Genomic DNA, 24,415 nt, shown 5'->3' with positions numbered 1-24,415 from the left:
GCCCAGCACTGGCAGTCGGTGTGCCAAGAGGAGCTGTGCTTCAGTGCCAATCACCTCTGAAGCAGCTCGAACCCCTTCGTAGGCTGCCAATATCTCCTTTTCCGTTAGAGTGTAGTGGGCCTCAGATCCTCTATATCCCTGATTCCAAAACCCCAGGGGTCGACCTCGAGTCTCCCCTGGTGCTTTCTGCCAGAGACTCCAGGTAGGGCCATTCTCCCCGGCTGCGGTGTACAGCACATTTTTTACATCTGGTCCTGCCCGGACTGGCCCAAGAGCTATGGCATGAACTATTTCTTGTTTAATTTGTTCAAAAGCTTGTCGTTGCTCAGGGCCCCATTTGAAATCATTCTTCTTCCGGGTTACATGGTAGAGAGGGCTTACTGTCAGACTGTAATTCGGAATGTGCATTCTCCAGAAAACCACAATACCTAAGAAGGCCTGTGTCTCCTTTTTGTTGGTTGGTCGGGACATGGCTGCTATTTTGTTGATAATAACCATAGGGATTTGACGCCGCCCATCATGCCACCTTATTCCTAAAAATTGGATTTCCTGCGCAGGCCCCTTCACCTTCCTTCGGTTTATGGCAAAGCCAGCCTGCAGCAGGATTTGGATTATTTTCTTCCCTTTCTCAGAAACTTCCTCTGCTGAGTTGCTCCATACAATGATGTCATCAATGTATTGCAGGTGCTCTGGAGCTTCACCCTTTTCCAGTGCAGTCTGGATCAGTCCATGGCAGATGGTGGGGCTGTGTTTCCACCCCTGGGGCAGTCAATTCCAGGTGTACTGGACGCCCCTCCAAGTGAGGGCAAACTGTGGCCTGCACTCTGCTGCCAAAGGGATCGAGAAAAATGCATTAGTGATATCAATTGTGGCATACCATTTCACTGCCTTTGACTCCAGTTCATATTGAAGTTCCAGCATATCCGGCACAGCAGCACTCATCGGCAGTGTGACTTCATTCAGGCCACGATAGTCTACCATCAGCCTCCATTCTCCATTGGACTTCCGCACTGGCCATATGGGACTGTTAAAGGGTGAGTGGGTTCTGCTGATCACACCCTGACCCTCCAGTTGATGAATTAGCTTGTGGATGGGAACCAGGGAGTCTCTGTTGGTGCGGTATTGCCGCCGGTGCACAGTTGTAGTAGCAATCGGCACCTGTTGCTCTTCAACCTTCAGCAACCCCACAACAGAAGGGTCCTCCGAGAGACCGGGCAAACTAGACAATGGTTCAATTTCCTCCGCTTCCAAGGCGGCTATTCCAAAAGCCCACCTGTAACCTTTTGGGTCTTTGAAATACCCTTTCCGGAGGTAGTCTATGCCCAGCATGCATGGAGCCTCCGGCCCAGTCACAATGGGGTGCTTTTGCCACTCATTCCCAGTTAGACTTACTTCAGCCTCCAACAGAGTCAACTGTTGGGATCCCCCCATCACACCAGAAATAGATATTGGTTACACCCCTTCATAGTTCGATAGCATTAGGGTACACTATGCACCCGTGTCCACTAGGGCCTTGCACTCTTGTGGGTTCGATGTGCCAGACCATCGGATCCACACAGTCCAATAAACCCTATTGTCCCTTTCCTCCACCTGGCTGGAGGCAGGGCCCCTCTAATCCTGCTCGTCATAGTCACTACTCACCTCTTGCAGAAAGGACTTAGAAGTCCCTTCAAGAGGATCAGAAGTGTGATCTGGCCTTTCACTTGGTCTGGGGGGCTGCCCGGTGGAAACTGGTGCAGCATTCTTTCTGGAAGAGTCCCTTTTTACAGCTGTCTTGCCTTGTAGCTCATGTACGCGTGCCCGCAGGGTTGAGGTGGGCTTCCCATCCCATTTCCTCATGTCTTCTCCATGGTCACGCAGGTAAAACCACAGGATGCCTCGTGGTGTGTATGCTCCATATCCCCTCTCTGGAGCAGAAAAATGCTTACTCCTATCAGCTGAGATGCGGGTCTGTGCAGGTGGGGAGTAAGATATATCCTCTTTGAGTTGCCGGACGTCCTGAGACAGTTCCTCCACAGCCGAGACTAGGGAGGAAGAAAGGCTCTCTTCATACTGCTGGAGTCGGCCAGCCACTTCGTCCACCGTGGGTGCCTCTTCACTCTTCCAGTCAATTACTGCCAGTGAGTTGGCGTACGATGATGGTGCACTTCACACAAATTTTCGCCACATGGGTCGGGTACACTGGACTTCATTGGGGTCTGTGGGCAACTGTGCATTGTAATCATAATAATCATCATAATAAACCATCTCCCACACAGCTAATTCCCTCAGATATTGAATACCTCTCTCCATAGCGGTCCACTTGCCTGGCCGACATACGACATCTTCGCTGAAAGGATACCTTTCCCTCACACTTGACAGGAGTCGCCTCCAGAGGCTGAAGGCCTGCGCCTTCTTCCCAATTGCCTCGTCAATGCCCCCTTCCCTAGACAAGGATCCTAGCTGCTTGGCCTCCCTGCCCTCCAGTTCCAGGCTACTGGCCCCATTATCCCAGCAGCGGAGCAGCCAGGTAATAATATGCTCCCCTGGAAGGTGGCTGAAATCTTTCCGCATATCTCGCAGCTCACTCAGGGACAGGGATCGAGTAATCACTTCTGGTTCTAGCTCTTCTTCTTGTTCTCGTGATGGCCCCAGTTCATCATCATCTTTCACTAAGCGAACTGATTTCCTTGTGTATTTCTTTTTGTGTATAGGGGCGACTGATACTGGTATGGGTTGATCTTTTGGCTCGACTGCAGTGCCTATTGCAGGGGGTTGGGTAGCTGCAGTGCCTGTTGCGGGGGTTTGGGCAGCTGCAGTGCCTGTTGCGGGGGCCTGGGCAGCTGCAGTGCCTGTTGCGGGGGCCTGGGCAGCTGCAGTGCCTGTGGGTCTGCTCTCTCCCTCTGGATGGTGCTGTCTACTATCAAGCAGTGTTTGATAGATTGTGGCCAGGGCCCAGCACAGCACAGTAAGTTGTGTCTCCTTAGAATCCCCACAGCATTTTCCTTTCAAATATTCTACCATTTTATCAGGGTCTTGCAATTGTTCAGGAGTGAAGCTCCAAACCATTGGGGGTGAAAAGGTCTCTAGATACCCACCCATACTCTCCCACATGCCATGCCAGCCCTGACCATTCAGTCTTGGGGAAGATCCCTGGGTGATACTCGTGAAACAATTTTTGCTAACCCTGAACAGGAGTGGGAAAACATTCAGGAGACCTAGCAATAGGAATATACTGGCCTGAACATTCCAAGGGTATTCAAAATTATCAAAAATTATTGTAACCAATTGTTTCCCAAAAGGGAAAAGAGGAGGTGAAAGAGTGGGAGAAGGTATCCCCCCCTGTCTTCCCCATAGATTGGGTCCAATTATTAATCAATTCTGAAAGGTATTGACTGAGGTACGGGCCTGACCGAAATGCTACATACACATACCAGCTCAGACTCATGACTGTCAGTGATATCTTATCATAAGTCATTATCACACAATACAACAACATGAGAACACGAACCCCTCTCCCTGAGGTGATAAACAGCACCACAGGGATTACATAGAGTAAACACGGGTTTACAAAACAGAGCCATGTGACCAAACAGAACATCATTATGACCAGTGACTGTTTCAATAACATCATAAATGCTTATAACAACTTTGTTTTAACACACTTGGGTCAGACTTGTTGTTATCACACCCCCTCGAGCCCCACGTTGGGCGCCAAAAAGGACTGACGTGGTTTAGCCCCAGCCGGTAGCTAAGTGCCACGCGCCGCTCACTCACTCCTTCCCCAGTGGGACGGGGAGGAGAACAGAAGAACAACGGCAAAGCCTCGAGGGTTGGGATAAGGGCAGTTTACTGGGACAGCAAGGGACAGGGAAATAACAACAACAGTGCTGATAACAGATAGTAACCATGGGTGATAACAGAGAACGATTTACTGATCCGACAACCAACCGACCGGATGCTCGACCCGTCCAGGAGCCACGCCGACACGCCGAAGACCCCTTTTATGGTGAGCATGATGTCACATGGCATGGAATAGCCCCTGGCTAGCTTGGCTCACCTGTCCTGGCTCCTTGTGAAATTAACTCTATCCTTGCCAGAACCAGGACAAAGATGTTCTTTGTTTCCTAAAGTGTATATATGATTTAAAAAACTTCTTAAAAGCAGGCCAAAAATCTTTTCTTAGTGTGATACTCAGGAAGCCAAAAATACTGCAGCTGGGGTGGGACTACACATTTACTTGCTGCCCAGTTTCAAATGTGTACTAAAGAATAAACAACCTGGGCACTCACCTTGAGCTTAAATCATTAGCCCACACTGGTCAGATAGAATAAACTCCTCAAAGCGTAGCAGTTCTTGCTGCATTTTAAATATTGTGTGTATTCTTTGAATATTTCATGTTATATAATGAAATCCAAGAACTAAATAAAAGCATGTTTTAGAGAATGTGTTAGAGCAGCATATACTGACCATGGCTTAATACATGTCATACCTTCTCACATAAGAACTGAAGATAGGTGGAAACTAGTTTGGTAATGAGAGCCACAAAATAAATAATAATAAATAAATAAAGTCTGAGGACTAGCTGCACTTCGTCCCTATTTGTCTACTTCCAGAAAACTCCCAAGAAACATACAGAATTGGAAGAGAGCTTGAAAGCTTATTCTTCTAAAAAAAGAAACATATCCTATTTTTGATACCCAGGTACCATGGTAAATAGAAGTACATCTAATTAACACCTATTTCAAATAATTTCTGTAACTCTCATTGTTTACAACTTCCAGCTTCTCTCTTTGTGAACATTTTCCATTTCAGTAGAAGCACATCGTTTGATCTCATCAAAAGACATGAATTTGGCAAGTGAAAGTCAGGAAAAAGTTATCTCTGGGAGATTTCTAAGTCAGGACAAGAAGAGATACAAAGAACAGCCCAGGAAAAGGAACCAAATTCGTCAGCTCTGGGGGTTGGGAGGGAACAGGAGGAAACAACCTGTGGACTATCAGTGTCTTTGAGAACACTATACACCCTTGGAGCAACTCTATACTATTTGCTTTACCTGGTAACCTGCAACGAACACTTCATCTTCAGAACGGCTCAAGCAGGACAGTTTAACAAAACATTTTGTCAAAGAATGACCAATAACCATGATCAAATCTGTACACGTGAACGGGAAATTTATTTCTGAACACCTAGGAAAGACAAAATTTTGAAAATAAAGATAATTCTGCAAATATCTATAGAAACTAATGTTTCGCATATGGTTTGGTTTACTTGATTTTAAGGTAAAGTACAGGAAACTATTTCAGGGTAAACAGTAAAAAATATTAGGGTTTCATTGTGCTTTGTTTCATGGATTCACTTAAAGCACTGAATCCACTGTTGACCCTAAAGCCAACAAGTTCTTCACCTGTAAGTGTCTTTTTAAAAATCAAGCTTATTCCTTGCATAACGTGACAGGCACTGTCAAGAATGATGATGTGATGGGTTTAAATGAGATGACTCTTACAACAGTTGTGCCACACTTGTGTCATCTCATGTCGAACTGTTTTTAAACACACTTGAACAGCCAGCCTTCTGCACTAGACTTCTCTGGACATACCACCTCCAATATAGCAATTGCACAAAAGTCTTGAGAAAACATTTCCAATAAAATGAGAGCAAACATGAGAAGAAAGTGAACATGGTTAGGTCTAAATTTCCATATAGGTTGAGAGATGGTTCATGGTACCCATATACAGAATTAAAGACATATTTTTAATAATTTAAGAACTTTTCCTAAGGTTTTCCTTTTGCTTATCTGTGGGATGCTTTGGTAATTCAAACACAAGCTTATTCTTAAAGAGGAAAACCTTGGTAATTCAAACACAAGCTTATTCTTAAAGAGGAAAACCTTTGAAATATTTGCTTTAAGAACACACAAACACGCAACACAGACTAGAAAGCTGTTAGCTAGCCCACATAGTCCTGCACATAAACAGCTGCTGGCATGTTAGAGGACAGTGCATTAAGAGGAAGGTGTATCCACCCTTTCTTTACATCATGGACATGCAAACACATCCCCAGAGTCCTCCTGCACCTCGTGAACTCAGCACCAGGAGTCAGAATTACACAGCTGTCAAACTCCAAATAGGCACAAGCAGTATTTCCTCTTGGGGCACCCAATCTGCAAACAAGCCAGAAACCTATGACAAGCTGACTCTCAGTCAGGCTGAGAAACACCCCCTTAGCTCTTCGCTCCACAGCTAAGATGCCATCATGCCGCGGACCACAGCCACAGGCTTGTGTGTGCTGGTGCACACCTCCATGGTAGCTGTGGGAATACCTTCACAATAAAGGCCCCAAAACAAGGCACCTCCAACTCTTGCAGTCCTGCTGAGCCACATCGGGAAACACTTAAGACCCTCAGTAACAGCTATTAAAAACACGTAGTTAAGAGAGCACATCCCATATCGGTAATTGGCCATTGATGCAAACAGTTCTGAGGCCTCTGTGACCATCCTGTTCCTCTCCAGATACCCTCAGAGACCCCTGCTACAATCTTAATCATCCACTCTTCCATGCATTTCTAATCTAGGGTTACCGATAGCTCGCCCTATGCTTTTTGAAAATGATGGCTGCATTTACGTAACTACCTAATGAAGCTGACCAAAACCAACAGCTTAAGTGCAGGTGGGTACTGCTGCTTCAAGACTGATCGTTCCAGTACCCAAATGAGCAAAATGCCATCTGACCATCATCAAAGGCAAATACACCTCTAATGCTTCTGGTTGGTGGAGTGTTCTACTCAAAGCTGAGTTGTGATCCACCAACACCTTCACCAAAGATAAAGACAAAGCCTCAAATGAAAAAATAAAATTATTAATTTTAAATTAGTATTATTATCCGTATTATTAAACAAAATGTTATAGTGATGAGACTGTATTCTATGGTTGTCACAGACTTGTGACAAACACAGAAAGGAAAACACAATGGGAAAACAGATACAAACATTAATGTGGACTGCTGGTATGTACAAAGTGCACTATTTTCCTTCAATATCAACTTACACATTACCAAAAGATCAAAAGTATATGGGGTGTTTTGCATGAACGTAGTTTTTTGTATGAGTGTAGTTTTTAAGTTTAAAATGCATGTAGTGGGCATTGGACTTGATGAGCCTTACAGGTGCCTTCTGATTTGAGATATTTTGATTCTATGGTATTTTCCACCAGAGAAAGGGAAAAAAAGGCTACAAAAAAAGCTTTACAAACTTAACATTAGAACAAATGTCCCAAATACACTGAGGAATGGTCTTTAAATCTTTTTATGCTGCATTTGTCATTTTTCATTTTCTGAAGAGAAACCTTCTCTGACAGTCAGTATTTATACCCTGATAATGTATGATTTCCGCTTGAATTGTTATAGCCACTTAATTCATGCATTGCATTTTATTTTGGCCTTTTGTGAAAGAACACTATTTGATCTGTTATAAACTTAGGTTACAAATTACAAAATGGTCTTCTAAAACCAGAAACATCCTTCAAAAAAAAAAAAAAAAAGTGTCAGGGGGAGAAATAAAGCAATCAGCCTTTTTTTCCAAACAACCCTCTGTAGGCAAGTCCCTCCTAAACAGCAAAGCAAGGTACAACACAGCATCTCAGGTTTTTAACTATATTTGTGCTTCCAAAGAATAAAATCAGTATGAGTCACTAAAATCAAGCTAATCTCTTCATACGTTTAAAGAAAAATATTTCAAGGATTTAAAATTAGTGGAAGAGAAGGTGCTAACTTGAAGTACAGATTTTGAAAGCACAAAAGCAAAAGGCCCTTTTCAACCTCTACTGCTACCAATTTGGGGAAGCAAAAGTTGCTAACACCTATCAAAAACAAAAAGGCATTTTACAGAAATATTGTAGACAAATTTGTCATTAATCATTACAGCATCATCCAAACTGGAGGATAAATTAAGATACACTTGAAAAACATATCAGAACAAGGATGGATCTCCTGTAGAAAGAAAATCATCCACCCAAAATACAATACTTCTAGCTGATAATTCCTCATGGAGCAAGGAACCAGATTTAGGATGCAGTTCAGTGTTGCTTCCAGCCAATTTGAAGGTAAGCTGCTGCCAAGACAGGCAGTTTGGCACTCTCCTGCCCCTTCATTCCTGGCTGAACGTGACCACCTCTTCATTCTTCTGATGCTTGTGCTCAGCAAAGCTTTGCCGTGAGTACTGATTCAGCTGAAGAAAACACTCTCAGTCAGGTCCAGGTTTCAAGTGGATCCCACCCCTGCCCCAGCTCACCACAGGGCTACACAAGGCCTGCAGAACAGGACAGCAACCGAAAGGACCAACTACCCTTCAGCCTAAGCACATATTTATGTCGGCTTAGAGCAACTGTCAAATTGCAGCCCGAGGACAGGTTTTTGTCTCCTCCATTCTGCACAACTGCTCTAAAACCCCCTGTTATTAGATTCACTCACCCAGCAATCCAATGACTAACTCTTTATTCAAAGTGGAGAAGCTCCAGCAGCAAAGACCAGGAGAGACTCATCACCTCAGCCGTACGTCATTTAGTATGTGGGTACCCAGCCTTTAGCCCCGGCCTCAAATCTGGCAGAACAAGAATTAAACTCTAGAAAGCATCAAGAACAAGAGTGGCTCATTGCAGGCTTGTACACCGCTTCTTTTCCTATTCATTCTGACAAAAAAAAAGTCAAAGTTGTAACCCTCTCCTTGCCAGCAAGCATATTACACATATAAGCTAGCACAGCTTACCTGCAACCTCTACAAGGCAATAGAATAAACCCTGACAGGCAGCCAGTCTTACCTACGCCAGTTGAGCCACCCAGCAAAGATCAAGCATTTCAGGTTTTCTCTTGAACTCTTTGATTTCTTTCATCCTCACCAAAAAGAGACTTTCTGTTCCAGTTCTTAGAAAAGAAATCTAGTAAAAAATGATGCAACAGAGATTCAACTCTTCTAGATCTTTTCTGCTTCTATGAATGTCAACATAATTGTTTCCAGTTTATATTAGTCTTCAGCAACATCCTCAATACAAGTCATGCCTCTTCCCAAAAGCAGTGAAGTCCATAAAAATCTTACAGCTCAACAAGACTCAGTTTAATACTTACATACAACAAGAGGACTTCAGGACAAAAGGGCAACTGCCTATGCAGAAAGTCCTGGCCCCAATCTGACATTTTGCACATGTGCATCTGAGGGAATAATTCCCCTTCTAGCACACAAAGAGTGCTCCTGATCTAAGGCAGGAGTAAAAAAAAAAATCACACAGCAAGAGTTTCAGTACCCTAGGAAAAAAATCACCCTTGTCACCAATCAATTTACCAACCCACAACAACCCAATCTGTTCAGGTACCGCACTAGATTGCTTGAAACAACCAGCTACACAACACAAACTATGCCAAAGCATGAATGCAATTTCCCTATCCTTTCACTCTATTTCACTCCTTCCCTTCCATACACACCTAATGCTGGCATAGCATCCTAAGCAGCTTTGGCTTAATCATCTGCATCTTCTGGAGCATCTCCTGTATCAGCCACAGAGTCAAAGATTCTTCTAACAGACGGAAATACTGATCAGAAATTAACAGCTCCTATTGCAATGCCTAACACATTTTCTTCTTTTTTCCATTCTTTATTATATAGACCTAGGGCCTTCAAGAGCAACTGACAGTCAAGACTGGTGTCAGTCTATTCCACACCCCATAAAAACACATGCTTTTTCCAAAAGGGTTATGCTTTCAGGCCCCAATCCTACCATGAAAAGCTGAGCTGCTGGGCAGTCCTATAACGCAGTCTCCAAAACAGAAGAAAGTAAACATAGTTTTTCACTGTATCCCACTTACACTCGGTGCCTGGAGCCAAAAATTCCTGACTTTCAACATCAAAATAAATAACAACCAATGCAGTGATAATGTTATCTATTATCAGTTTTATTCCCTTCCCAGATTTCTTCCCAAGAAGACACACCAGAAAAACAAAACCAAAACCCCTTCCAACATATAACTGTCAAGGCAGAATCCTAATTCTGCTGATAGAGATCAGCAGGCATCACATGCCCATAAGGATGACACAGCACAAACACACCAGAGTGTAAGATTAAGCTGCTAATGTAGCATGCGGTTTGGAAGTCTGATTAAGGACCACTAGTCCTACATCAATATCCATCTGCATGATAAATGCCTTCCCTGCTCTACCAGTGCAACAGGTGTATTATTTTACATTGGACTTATAACATTGATTGAAATAGTCTCTAAAAGCACCTTTCGATTGTGAAGTAAAAGATAAGATTTCCACCTCTAAGGTTTCTACCTAGTTAGTATCAACTAATCAAAATTTACTTTTGTTCACCTGTTTACATGCATTGTAGCCTACCAAGCCCATTTTTAAAATGGCAACCTTTCCCCAGGTCGTTCAGAAAAACACTTATCCGCAAAATTATGTTTCCTGTCTTTTTGTTTTTAATAGCACATAACCTCTTTCAGTGGCCCATTTAAAGGATTTTTCCTGCTGAACAAGGGAGCGCCACAAGGGCAAGCATATATTAATATTAAAGGATCAGTCAAAGTAACTGAAATCATATTCATCACATTAACTATCATCCTTTACCCTTTCGGGCAGTTGCACGCTTAGTCTATTTTTATCTACAAAACTAGTCTTGCCACTAATCACAACGTTTCCAGAGAAAGAGGTCTGAATTTTAGTTACGGCAGTGCAAACAAACTTTTTGGGTACTGCACCACATCTTTATTACTTTAGAAAATCATACTATGGAATGAAGTCATTTGCTCCTAAATTGACTTCAGCATAGGAAGATTTGTTACACCGCCTATGTCCTTAATGCATTTTAACACTGTGTTACACTACGAAAAACAGTGGTAAAAGTTTATCACACACAAAGACAGTGTAACAAATTTCATTTCTGTACAAGAAAAAAACCCCACAACCACTGTTTCTGCTTTTGCCAGTAATAAACTCCATTAAAATACAGCTGAGTATTTAAGAAAATACAGCCAATTCTTCTTCAAACACTACAATATATTTTAAGAACCTGCAATGCAGAACAGATATGCCACATGCTTATCCAAAAACAAGTTCGTAAAAAGATCCTACCTGAAGAGCATACGTCAAATACAGCAGCATCCTGTCAAACGTTATATGTAGAAACGCCCAAGGTGAAGCTCTAGCAACTTATAGCATAGCAATAGTTACAATGGGTCTGCAGTAATTGTCAACAATGAAAATTGAAAGACAAGTAGAAATGAATATGCTTGCAGCAACATGCCGTGAATGTTTTCCTCTCTTTTTTCCTTACAGTCTGCAGTTTACATTCTGATGCATGCATTAAAACATAATTATGGTGGAAAGAGGTTGCAGATACAGCTACTTACATTGCAAGATGTAAAACTCTGTAAACAAACAGCACATTGCAATTTACACTGTCACTCACCTCATACGACCAAACGCACTGAGTTCCTCCAAACCTTCGGACACACCTGCCCACCTCCACGTCCTCATGAGTGGTGTACATTTCTCCAAGGCATTCGCCGATATGTGGCACCATCCTCCTGAGAACCTCCCGGCTGAAGATCATTCCCGGCCCTCCCATGCAGAAATTCTCTCCAGGCTCCAGCCCAAGTTTTCCGAGTTCTTCAATATTACCCAGACCAGTCTGTCCCAAATACAGAGGTTTACTACTGTTCAGCGAGCGAAGAAACTCCTCCAATTTTTCACCTGAAAAAGATAAGAGATTACTGTTATTTCTCTGCCTAGTCTGCCAGCCATCTCTTCTCCTGTACTTCACGCTTTTTTAAAAACGTAACAGGCACCTGACACTGTCACAGAAAATCACTTCCAAAGCAGTATCCTATCCCTAATTGAAAACACCCTTGGACAAGTTTACCTTTCACAAGCTTCTTTTGTTTTCATTAATTAACATTACAATGTCATTTTCATTCAGCCAAAAGCCAGAACATGATCAAAACTTCATTTTACCAGTAAACCTTGTTCTGTTCAATCAGTACTAATGGAAAGCACTTCCTTGGTAGTTTAAAACTCTCTCTAAAGAGGACAATTTGCCAATATAGTTCCAGGCTGGGGAGGGAAGGAAGAGAAAGGCAAATGCGGGTATTATTTTAATAGGATTAATTATTGAAAAGACCAGAGCAAATCTCTATTAACCAAGGTAAATACATTTAATTGTAGAGTAATTGTGGGAACAAGGTAAAAATCAGGCTCCTTCCAAACTATTCCCAGTGCTACAATGCCTACAGACTTTTCCTTCAAACCCCTTACCTAGCTCTTCTCAGAAATTGTGATTTCAAATTTACTTGAAATCAAAAGTTTCTGGATAGGTTTAACTCAGAACCTTGGAACTAGTTAAAGACAGGTTCATTGCAACTCCGCAGTGAGCCCAAAGTGACAACTTCTACATCTGCAACCAAATATATATAGATACACGTGTAAGTGTACGAGTAGTTCACAGATGAATGACAGCTGACAAACAAGCAGCCCATTAAATCACTCAAACAAAAGCCAGCGACAAACAGGGAAGCATACAGTTACTCCAGTTAACTTTTCACAGTGTTTTCAATACTGCAAGCAATCACGCTCACAACCTAGGCTTACAAGTTCATCTTCTTCTTTCTTTCCTAAGAGCAGGACCCTGCACGAGTAAAACCAGCAGCAACAAGCGCAGACCAAAAGCAAGCGGGTTGCAGAACATCTATTTTCAATGGTGCTATAAAACTCGTGAAATAGGGCCAGTGCTTTTCAGAGACACATGCTGCAAAGAAAAGCAGCTTTACAAGTAGCCTTCAGCGGCTGCGTATGCTCAGCCCAAGTGTCAGCGAGCCAGCGGAGAACTTTTGTTACTGCTGAAAACATCACTTCCGAGCAGTACCGAGTCGAAGCCTTCGCGCTGAGCCGCAACCGCGGCGGGGGCTGCCCGGCCGGAGCAGGCGGCAGCCGGCAGCGCTCTTCGCCGCTCCCGCCCGCCGCCTGCCCACGGGCGGCGGGACGAGGCGGGCGGGACTGCCACCCTTGGGCTGCGCAGCCGAGCGCGGCGGGACGCGGCGCCGGCACCACCCCGCCGCTCCGCTGCCCGCGCCCGGCCGGACCGACCCTCTCCGCCGGCCCACGGCAGAGCCTCACCCGGAGAGCCGCGCCGCAGCAAGCGCGGGAGCCGCAGCACCGAGATTCCACGCCAGGACCGCTCACCGCGCCCGCCGCGGTCCAACCCCCCGCCTCAGCCCTCCAACGCGCCCCGGCCTCCCCAGGGACGGCCCGGCCCGGCCCCGCGGGGGCACCTCGAGGTTCCCACCGGCACCTCAGCGCCGGGACAGCACCCCACGGCCCGCACACGGGGGCTGGAAGCAGACTCCGCCGGGGCGGTGGGTGGGCCGAGGTACCCCTTGCGCTCCGCCACCAGGCGGGAACCGACTCTCCCCACCCCCTCGCGGGACCCCGCCGGGCCGCCAGGCCATCGCTCCGTTCCCTCCCTCCCGGCGGCGGGGCGCGCCCCGGTCACCTTTAATGTAGACGTCGTCGTCCGCCCGCATGAACCATTCGTACTTGTCCAGGTAGTGGTCGTGCATGTACTTGATCATCATGAAAGACTTCTTCTGCGGCGGGTAGGAGTCGTCCACGCCGGGCAGGGCGACGACGGGCAGCCGGGGCAGCCCGGGGGGCGCGGCGGAGCCCTGGCTGGAGAAGAACTCCACGCGGCCCGGCACCGAGGGCGCCCACGTCCGCTGCGCCGCCACCGCCCGGCTGCCCAGGTACTTCTGGGCCGTCATCACCCCCACGTAGAGGAAGTTGCGGGGTTTGGCGTAGCCCGGGGCGCCCCCCCAGTCCCCGCTCCCGTTGTGGCTGCCGCCGGGCCGGCCGCTCCGCTTCTCGCCGCCTTCCTCCTCCTCCTCTGGCTCCCCTTCCCCGCCGGCGGCGGGGCTGGAGACCATGCCCTCCGCCGGCGGCGGCGGCGGCGGCAGCTCCCAGGGGCTGCTCCTGAAACTCGTGCCGCCCAGCACCGCCGCTGCCTCCGGCGGCGCCGCGCCCCCGGCCGCCCCCGGCCCCGCCGAGCGGCCGTAGTAGGAGCAGAGGCTGGAGCCGCGCCTCTTCTTTTCGCTCAGCTCGGCCACTTTCGGGGCGATGAGCCAGGAGGCGGCGGTGAAACCCAGCACCAGCCCCAGCACCACGCTCAGCCAGGGTCTCCGGGACCGGGCTGCCATGGCGCGGGCGGGGCGGCTCCCGGAGCGCCGCTGCCGCCGCCGCCGGCTTCCCCCCGCCGCCTCCCGCCGGAGGAGACCCCCGTCCCTCAGCGGCCCCGGGTGCGGCGACTCCCGCCGCGGCTCCCTGCCCCGCCGCGCCGGCCCGGGCGGCTGCGCTGCTCCCGAGTCAAACTTCTCCGAGCGTGAGGGCGGCGGCGAGGACGGCAGAGCACTAACGGCGGCCCCGCCGCTCCGCTGGCACCTTGTCACCGCGGCGGCTGGTCCCTCCCCGCCCCTCCCACCAGCTCAGCCTCCTCCACACGGCGGCCGCGGGCCCTGCTCCGCCATTCAGCCGGCTTCCTCCGCGGCTGCCGAGCGCCTCACGCCGGAGGGCGCCGCCGGCCGTGCCCGAGCCGCTCCGGGGAAGTAGCCGCCGCCGCCGCCGCTCCGGAAGGAAACGATTTTTTTAGGTGCCGCTCGCAGCTCCCCCGCGCTGCGGCCCCGCCACCCTCCGGCGCCACCCTCCAGTCCCGGGACCAGGGCCGCCCGCCCGGGCGCGCCTCTTGGCCCCGGGCGCGTACCGGTGCGCCCCGCTCCCGCCTCCGCGTCGGGAGAGGCCGGCGGCTCATCTGCGGCCGCAGCTTCACATCACCCGAGGGCGGCCACGGGACGGCGGGTGGGACCGTCCTGCCCCGGTTTCTCATCCGAAGGGTGGTCATGGAAAGACAGCTGAGGGGTGTAGTTTCAGGAGGAGGGAAGCCGTCTCCTCTGCCCCTGCTCCCTGGCCTCTTCACTTCAAACACTTCAAAACTTTCCAGCTGAGAACTGTAGCCCTCCCTGACCATGTCTTTTCCTGTGGTGTGGATTCCCACAGCCTGAGTATGTTGTTATCACCAGCTCCAAGATGCTGGAACAGAGCCTCTTCATCCTCCAACCTCAGGGTGACTGCACTGTCCACAGGCCAGGATGACTGACAACAGGAATTAAACGTTCAGGCCACTGTGCCTGTGGAGATAGCTTTCATTCTGAAGTTTAAGGTCTCCCTTGTCTCCTCCGTATTTATATGCATCCCTAATTTCATTGTGCAAGATGCTCATCTCCAGCAAGAGTCATAAATTGTTCACCACATCCATTTGTCATTTCACTGAAATACAACCAAGTTACTGAAGATGCAGTAGCAAATGTTTAATCATTTGTCAGCAAAACCACCCATTTTTGCAGCTAAGTCTATGGGATTTTCTGTAACTTCACGTGACTTTATCAGTTGTCAGGCACATATGTCAAGGCAAGAGGAGGAGCATGGAAGCTGGTATGGTGTGATGCTAGCAAAAGTAATTGAATAGTTGTGAGAGAAAAAATTTCAAACCTTTTTCAAAAAAGACAGAAATTACTTTGCCTACCTAACGAAGAAAAAGGCCTACCCTGCATAGTCTTTAGCTATGAAAAGATCACTCACTGAAGTAAATTTCACTTTTTCCTTGTGCCTTTACTGCATGCAGTGAGCAGGCTGTGTGCTCTTTGTGTTTCTGAGATGTGCAAGCATCATGCTCAGGAAACATACCCTCTGGCTTCCCCAGGGCTGAGCATCCTTTCCAAAGCAGCCCATCATTAATTTCCTCTCTACAGCACGCAGGCTGCAGCAGTTATAATGCCGAGCGGCAAGGCACTGAGTACCAGTTACTCACTCTGCTGTCACCACTAAAAACAACAGCCCAATCAATGTGTCTGGGCACATAAATACCACCCACAAGATGTTCTGGGAGAAACAGGGTGGCAGATTCTGGGTCTGCCTTCACTGAGCTACTAACAGGCAACAAGTTAAGGAGGAAGGCTGTCCTTCAGAAGGCTTCACCATGGCATGAGGGATTACCAGTATTAGGATTGTCTCAGATTTTCATATGAGTCTTCCATTTAAAAAATGCTATCTCACAGTCCTTCCCCTCCACTCCCACAAACAGTTGGGGGGTGCTGGGTCCCAGCAAGTCCTGCACAATATGACTTCCAGCAGTAAGGGCTCCTTTACACCTACACAACCTCACCATTACAGTGTCCTAAAATTTCAGACAACTTACTGCTAAGGGGTTGCACAGGTACAATGTCTGACAGTGAGCCACTTCCATCGCTTACACATACACTGAAATGACTCCAGTCAGTATCAGCTGTGCCAGCTCCTTAGGTCTGACAGCACTTATTTTTGTCACAAAAATAGCAGGTGGGCCCATGAGAGGTGACCATAAACCTTTTACACACCTCAAAGGTGAAAACAGACCTTAAGGCATTGTGTGTTATCAAGACAGTTTATAAAGGAATAGAGTATAAGGATATTTGGAACAGAAATAGTACACGTGTGTACCTGCATTTATATTTTTTTAGTTCAATGCTATCCCAGTGTTTGAAGACACCGTGGGGAAATGTGTTCTGGGTTTCTATGGACAGACCAAAACGCAGACTGGGCTGCTTCTATAGGAACAACAGTGGCATCTAGTGGTTAATAATAACTGTCCCATACCTGTGTTCAGTAAAGGAGCGACACTCAGAATGCCTTTCCAATTAAAATAAATATTTGATATAATCACTTGTTGAGCTGGGCTTAGTCCCTTCACGTCTACATGGCTTGTTATGTGTTAGAACATATTTTATAAGACTATTACTCCAATGTCACACTGGATGTGTTTGGAGGGAATGGGAGAGGCGAGGGCCTGCCAATATCTTCAAAAACTTGAAAAGTAATCTTGTAGCAAAAATTGGATTGGAAATTAGAAATCCTGCCTTCTGTCCACTGTACCATGTGTTTCTAATTATAATCTCAGGGGAGTCTCTTAACATTTTTAGTTTTTCTCTTGTGAAAAAGGTGGAAAACGCAATCTCCCATTTCACCATAGTAGTTTTACAGCCTCTATTCAAATTTTACACACGTCCTTTGATGAAGAAACAGCAGAAACATAGGGCTATGATTGTCATTAGCAATACTTTTAAGTGAAAATAATGGGGCTTTAGCTCCAGAAGTGGGCAATCTTTCTTACACAATGATGCCAGCAGAAGCCAGAGTTCAAATGGGAGAGTATCCACTTCCCACTCTCACTTTACTTTTTTCAGAGTCATTCTGGCCATACTGAACCCAGTCCCTTTGTCTTCACCAGGCACAAAGCCCTGAACTGAAGGGGTGGTCGACACATCTGCAGTCTTGGAGAGGAACAGAGCTGGGTTTTCCCAAACATTTTCTCCTGTTCCTTAGTAGTAGTCTTACTACTGTTTCTTCTCAGGTAGAAGTCCAAAGCCATCAGTGATAGATTGCTAGGAATTACTATTAGGTTTCAAATTCAACACTAGACAGAAAATAAAGGGTGATAAAACTTGAGTGCTTTTCTGGATGTTTTCATTCAACTAGCTTGCTGAAATGCGTGAATATGATGCTGACACTTGAGCTGCACTTTACAGGTTGTACCTATTGCGTAAAGGGCATCTAAAACAAGATAGCCATAACGCTGTTTGCAATCTCTTCACAGCAGCCGTAGGTGAAAAGCACTGACTAAAGCTAGCTGCACTTTAAGTGAGGCTCAGGGTAAGTTGTGAAACTGTATCTTTGGGCACAGTCTCTTATCCTGCTAGTCCCATGTCCCATGTCAGTCATCTCAAGAAGTAACACTTAAACAGCATAGGTTGATCATCTGACACAGACATTGTCCTGGAGCAGATTAGAGCTGAACAGGGAAGAAAAACCATGCAAGTTAATTCCACCGTCACAAAGGAGCTCACTGAACTGATTTCTGTTCCAGTTTTATTTTGCTTAGAAACATATATCCTAAATAAACAAGTAGATCAGTTAGAACAGCAGCATTTATTTTCTGCACTAGTAACCAGTTGCTACAGCATGCAATATGTCAGCTGTAAAAGAAAAGGAGAGGTGCCTGAGGACTGGAGGAAAGCCAATGTCACTCCGGTCTTCGAAAAGGGCAAGAAGGAAGACCTAGAAACTACAGGCCAGTCAGCCTCACCTCCATCCCTGGGAAGGTGATGGAACAGCTCATTCTGGGGATCATCTCTAAGCATGTGGAGGAAAAGGTGGTTATCAGGGGTGGTCAGCATGGATTCACCAAGGGGAGGTCATGTCTGACCAATCTCATAGCCTTGTATGATGGCATGACTGGCTGGGTGGTGAGGAGACAGCAGTAGATTTTGTCTACCTTGACTTCAGCAAGACTTTTGACATCATCTCTCATAACATCCTCATAGGTTAGGTTAGGAAGTATGGGTTGGATGAGTGGACGGTGAGGTGGGTAGAGAAGTGGCTGAATGGCAGAGCCCAGAGGGTTGTGCGAAGCAGCACAGAGTCTAGTTGGAGGCCTGTAGCTAGCGGTGTGTCCCAGGGGTCAGTACTGGGTCTGGTCTCGTCCAATGTATTCATCAATGACCTGGACGAGGGGACAGAGTGCACCCTCAGCAAGTCTGCTGATGGTACTAAGCTGGGAGGAGTGGCCAATCCACCAGAAGGCTGCGCTGCCATTCAGCGAGACCTGGAGAGGCTGGAGAGCTGGGCGGAGAGGAACCAAATTAAATTCATCAAGGGCAAGTGTAGGCCCCTGCTCCTAGGGAAGAACAACCCCAAGCACCAGTATAGGTTAGGGGCTGACCTGGTGGGAAGCAGCTCTGCAGAGAAGGACCTGGGAGTCCTGGTGGACAATCGGTTCTCCACGAGCCAGCAATGTGCCTTTGTGGCCAAGAAGGCCAGTGGTATCCTGGGCTGCATCAAGAAGAGCGCGGCCAGCAGGTCAAGGGAGGTTATCTTCCCCTTTTACTCTGCCCTGGTGAGGCCAGATCTGGAGTTCTGTGTCCAGTTCTGGGCTCCCCAGTTCAAGAGAGACAGAGAACTACTGGAGAGAGTCCAGACGAGGGCTGCAGAGATGATTAAGGGAGTGGAGCGTCTCTCCTGTGAGGAAAGGCTGAGAGAGCTGGGTGTGTTTAGCCTGGAGAAGACTGAGAGGGGATCTCATCAATGCTTATAAATACTTAATGGGTAGATGTCAAGACCATGGGCCAGACTCTTTTCAGTGGTGCCCAGCAACAGGAGAAGGGGCAGTGGGCACAAACTGGAACCCAGGAAGTTCCATCTCAGCATGAGAAAAAGCCTTTTTTCTGTGAGGGTGACAGAGCACTGGACCAGGCTGCCCAGAGAGGTTGTGGTGTCTCCTTCTCTGGCAATACTCAAAAGGCACCTGGACGCAATCCTGTGCAACTTGCTCCAGGTGATTCTGCTCTAGCAGGGGGGTTGAAGTAGATGACCTCCAGAGGTCCCTTCCAACCCCCACCATTCTGTGATTCTGTGATTCTGTGATTCTGTGTAATGCGCTTTAACTTCTGGTCAGCCCTGGAGTGATCAGGAAGTTGGACTAGATGACAGTTGTAGGTCCCTGCCAACTGCGACTATTCTATCCTATTCTATGCCATCCTATCCCATCCCATCCTGTCCGTCCCGTCCTGTCCCATCCTGTCCTGTCCTGTCCTGTGCTAAACAAACGTTCGTGAAAGATGCTGAATGAAATGAAACTAGGAAGCTGAAATCTTCTGGAAGCTGTGGCATCTTTGGAAACCTGTGCTGTGTTTCCCACTGGCAATGCTTTCTCTTGCAGGACTTCAGCGTGCAACACTTCATGATCTTGTGACAGTTGTGCTCTGGGTTGCGGCTACTCAGGTCTTGAAGACCTCCAGGCTCAGGGATCCCACAACCTCCCAGGGCAACCCACTCCAGTGCCTCACGATCCTCACAGGGATTTTGGTTTTCTTTCCTTATCTCCAGCCCAAACCTCTCTAGTTTCAGGAGATACCACTGTTTCTCACCCTCCCACCAGGCAGTGCTGGGAAGACCCTGTTCCCATCCACTTGATGCCTTCCCCACAGGCACCGGGCCATGCTGTGAGGTGCCCCGACACCTTCTCTGCTCCATGCTGAACCAGCCCTGGCCTCACAGACCCTCCTTGCCTCCCCTGAGCCCCTCTGGCCTGACAAGCTGTCTCCAGGACCACAAAGAGGACGTAGCGCCCAGATGAGGCCTGATAGGTGCTGAGGCAGAGGGGATCATCACCCCTGCGCCCTCTGGCTAGTGGAGAAGTCAGGAGAAAACCCGCAAGAGCCAGCCACATGCTTCCTGAGAGGAATCAGGGGAGCCCAGAGGGCTGGCAGGCAGGGCTGGCCAGCAGCGCTGGGGTGTGGGGAGAGCCTGTGGGACTTTGTCCTGCAGCCTCCCAGGGAGGCACGAGGTGTTACCGAGGGAACCCTCTTGCCGCATGTGCCTGGAGATGTCTGCCGTGGCCGCCAGCACGACCTGACGGGGCCACTGGGGCCCTGGGAAGACACGGCCGAGGCCTCGGTGACTGGCATGAAACACTGATGCCGAGCACAAGACAAGAGATGGGGGGATGGAGCGGGCGGTGGCATTGCGGTAACCCCAGATGCCTGTGCTGGGGCTGCAGCGCGGCCGGGGTGAGCGCCTCGGGAAAGGATGGATGTTGTGGCATCCCCGAGCCATAGATTGTGACATCACCAAACAATGATGTCACCGATTCCCCGAGCGATGGGTTCTCTCGTCACCGACGGATGGGCTGAGACACCCCGGAATGGCGGACTGTGATGTCACCTAGCGATGGATTGTGACCAGGCGTTCCTCGCTGCTTATATTCGGGCGCCGGGCCACACCCAGCCGGTTCGTGCCCGCACTCCGGCTGAGCAGTTGGCAGAGTGTTGAGCGAGGCCTTTGGTGCTGGTGTTGCGCTCGGGGAGTTGTTTGCTGCAGCTCTCGGTGCCCAACCCCAGAGCCGTCAGAGGACCTTCCCCGGCCCTGCCAGGTTCAGGCAGCCGGGGCACCCCGGAGGCGCGCTCGCAGCAGCACAGGTGAGCTGGGAGGGGACACCTCACCCTGGGGAGCTGCCAGGGATTCCTCCTTAAGGGACCTGGGCATGTCTTCCACCAGCCAACGGGCCAGCCAAAGCTCGTGGCCTCTCTTCCTTTTCCAGCACGACACCCGCTGCTGCAGCGCCGGTGAGAGGGAGCGGCTCGTCATCGCCAGCTCCCGCCAGCCCACCGCAGAGCATGGAGAGCATGGCCACGGAGCTGGAGGACCGCTGCCCCATCTGCCTGGGCAGCTGGGAGGAGCCCAGCTTCGTGATGCCATGCCTCCACCGCTTCTGCTACCCCTGCATCCTGCGGTGGGCTGAGCGCAAGCCCGAGTGCCCCCTCTGCAAGAGGGGAATCCGCTCCATCTTGCACTCGGTGCGGGCGGACGATGACTACGTGGAGCACGTCGTCACACCACCCGTGACTCCACCAGCCGTCGTCCGCCAGGCAGGAGGAGCTCCCAGGCACTCAGCCGCCCACCACCTCCATCACCCTGGAGCACCCCACCGGTGGGCTGCAGAAGGGCTGCCCAGGCATCCTGTGGGTGGCCTCCAGACCCCAAACTGGATGAGCGGTTTGCGCAACAACTCCACGCTCATCCAGATCCTGCAGCCCCTGGTCCAACGGGAGCAGGAGAGGATGTTTGCCACCCTCATGGGCACCCCAAACAACCGCGGGCTGGAGAGAGAGCTGCTGGGCCGGATGCGGGGGGTCTCCCACCAAAACCGCACGGCGCCACTGGTGCGGCAGCGTACATGTGTCGCCGTGCAAGGGCGCAGCGGAGAGGCCCACCATCATCTGGGACGGCAGGACGCCCGTGCTGCCGGGGGGCGGGAGGGCAGCCCTGCGGGTGCCCCGGGCCCCGCTGCCTCCCAAGGAGGGTTTCTCACCCCCAGCCCAGCCCCCTCCGGCAGCCCTCTGAGACCCAGCACGGAGGAGCTGCCCGGCACCTCGTCCGCTGCCGGTGGTGGGAGTCCCAGCAGCCAGCCTTCTGCTCCCGTTGCCATCCCCGCGGAGCAAGAGGAGCCCCAGGAGGAGCCAGGGCAGGCTGTGCCCGGGCCCTCCACTTCCAGCCGGGGCAGCGAAGGCTCCCCTGAAGGGCCACGGCAACGCCCAAAGAGGAGGACCGGCAGCTCCGACGCCTCTCCAGCCAACAAGAGGCCAGCACCGCGGCGGTGATCCAGGAGGGTGCCTCGGGGGACGGCCAGACCAGGACTGGGCCATCAGCTGGGGCCTGCGCCAGCCCTCAAGGGCTCCCAGCCCCCCAAATCCAAACATCCCAATAAAGGAAATACATGAAAACTACAGGGCAAGTCTCAGTGTTTCTTTGCCAAGAGGGTGGTCAGAGGCTGCAACAGGCTTCCTAGAGAACTGGTGGCTGCCCCATGCCTGTCAGTGCCTTACAAAGAGGCATTTGGACAAGGCCCTGCATTCTTGGATGACTATAACCTGTTAGGGAGGGACGGGATCCACCTGTCCGGAAGAGGCAAGGGAATCTTTGGCAGCAGGCCGGCCAACTTGGTGAGACGGGCTTTAATCTGAAGGACTCGGGGGGTGGGGTCCAATGCTTGTGCCATCGCATCCAACTGGGGAATAAGCCAGAAAATAACCAGAGAGTCCAGGAGAGGGCTACAAGGGTGATTAAGGGAGTGGAGCGTCTCTCCTGTGAGGAAAGGCTGAGAGAGCTGGGTGTGTTTAGCCTGGAGAAGACTGAGAAGGGATCTCATCAATGCTTATAAATACCTAATGGGTAGATGTCAAGAGGATGGGGCCAGACTCTTTTCAGTGGTGCCCAGCAACAGGAGAAGGGGCAATGGGCACAAACTGGAACCCAGGAAGTTCCATCTCAGCATGAGAAAAAGCCTTTTTTCTGTGGGGGTGACAGAGCACTGGACCAGGCTGCCCAGAGAGGTTGTGGTGTCTCCTTCTCTGGCAATACTCAAAAGGCACCTGGACGCGATCCTGTGCAACCTGCTCTAGGTCATCCTAGAGCTTTAGCAGGGGGATTGGACTAGGTGATCTCTAGAGGTCCCTTACAACCCCTTCCGATCTGTGAATCTGTGTAAATACATGAGAGTCACAAACAGTGAATTTCATAATGTCTCTCTTCTCTATAGCCACCTCAAGTGTAAAGATTCATTCCAAGGAGAAACCATATTTTGAGTTATGTTTAAATGCATTTAGGCTTAATAAAATTATTAACTTCGATATTAAAAAGAAGCGTAAAATGGACACAATTTCAAACACACCCTTTCCATAATCACGGTAAGCATGACAGGCTTAATACCATATTAGTGATTTGGAACCCGTGCTTCTAAATGTGACTCAGTACTTTTACTTCATAGAATCATAGAATCTTAAGGTTGGAAAAGACCTCTTAAGATCATCAAGTCCAACCGTTGACCCTACACCACCATGCCTACTAAACCATGTCCCAAAGGGCCACGTCTACATGGTTTTTGAACACCTCCAGGGACGGTAACTCCACCAGCTCTCCGGGCAGCCTGTTCCAATGCCTGACCACTCCTTCAGTGAAGAAATGTTTCCGAATATCTAATCTAAACCTCCCCTGATGCAACTTGAGACCATTTCCTCCTGTCCTTTTGCTAGTTCCTTGGGAGAAGAGACCAACACACACCTCACTACAACCTCCTTTGAGGTAACTGTACAGAGAAATAATGTCTCCCCTCCGCATCCTCTTCTCCACACTAAACAACCCCAGTTCCCTCAGCCGCTCCTCATAAGACTCGTGCTCTAGAGTCTTCACCAGCTTCGTTGCCCTTCTCTGGACACGCTCCAGCACCTCAATGTCCTTCTTGTACTGAGGCGCCCAAAACTGAACACAGGACTCAAGGTGCAGCCTCACCAGAGCTGAGTACAGGGGCACAATCACTTCCCTGCTCCTGCTGGCCACACTCTTCCTGATACAAGCCAGGATGCTGTTGGCCTTCTGGGCCACCTGGGCACACTGCTGGCTCATGTTCAGCCTGTTGTCAACTAGCACTGCCAGGTCAACAACAAGTTATCCATGAGCCATCAGAGAGCTTTATGGAATAGTAAGATTAAAGATATGCATTAATTTAGGCACTCACATCACAGATCAAGTAGCTGTTATGGTATTTGTTGATAAAGCAACTTAGTGCCATACCAGCTAAGAAGCCATTTACTTGGGATTGTTGGCATGATGAGTGTCTCAGCTTTCTGTCTGAGTTTTGTTTGTTTGTGTGTTGGATTGGAAGTCATCGGAAGTGTGGTTCCCCCAAGCAAGACCAAAACTCACTTTAATGTATAATTAGGTTTTTTGTTTAGATTTTGACGTATGAAGGACTGGTTC

At 49.1% G+C, this 24,415-nt stretch overlaps 2 protein-coding genes across 2 annotated transcripts in view; one reads left to right on the top strand and one right to left on the bottom strand.

The window, feature by feature from the left end:
- CHSY3 (chondroitin sulfate synthase 3) overlaps positions 1-14,506 on the bottom strand; it is a 172,707-nt gene extending 158,201 nt beyond the window's left edge. Inside the window, exons 1-2 of the mRNA XM_075740190.1 lie at positions 13,515-14,506; positions 11,436-11,719 (exon numbers count right to left, since the gene is read on the bottom strand). Coding sequence (XP_075596305.1) covers positions 11,436-11,719; positions 13,515-14,214 — 984 coding nt within the window. The 5' untranslated portion in view covers positions 14,215-14,506. The remainder of the gene's footprint in view (positions 1-11,435; positions 11,720-13,514) is intronic.
- A 3,978-nt stretch (positions 14,507-18,484) lies between these two features.
- LOC142599460 (uncharacterized) lies at positions 18,485-22,388 on the top strand. The gene is made up of 2 exons (XM_075740196.1): positions 18,485-21,078; positions 21,201-22,388. The coding sequence occupies exon 2, from the start codon at positions 21,277-21,279 to the stop codon at positions 22,258-22,260; it is 984 nt and encodes a 327-aa protein (XP_075596311.1). The 5' UTR covers positions 18,485-21,078; positions 21,201-21,276; the 3' UTR covers positions 22,261-22,388.
- The last annotated feature ends 2,027 nt before the right edge of the window (positions 22,389-24,415 follow it).

This window comes from Balearica regulorum, chromosome Z (genome assembly GCF_011004875.1).
Source record: "Balearica regulorum gibbericeps isolate bBalReg1 chromosome Z, bBalReg1.pri, whole genome shotgun sequence".
NCBI classification, from domain to species: Eukaryota; Metazoa; Chordata; class Aves; order Gruiformes; family Gruidae; genus Balearica; species Balearica regulorum.
The sequence above is the reverse complement of the archived record's forward strand: the minus strand, read 5'-3'. Positions and strand labels throughout refer to the sequence as shown.

Bases quoted from the DNA above. Each gene is read 5' to 3' on its own strand.
- LOC142599460 (XM_075740196.1), top strand. From the start codon at position 21,277: ATGGAGAGCATGGCCACGGAGCTGGAGGACCGCTGCCCCATCTGCCTG.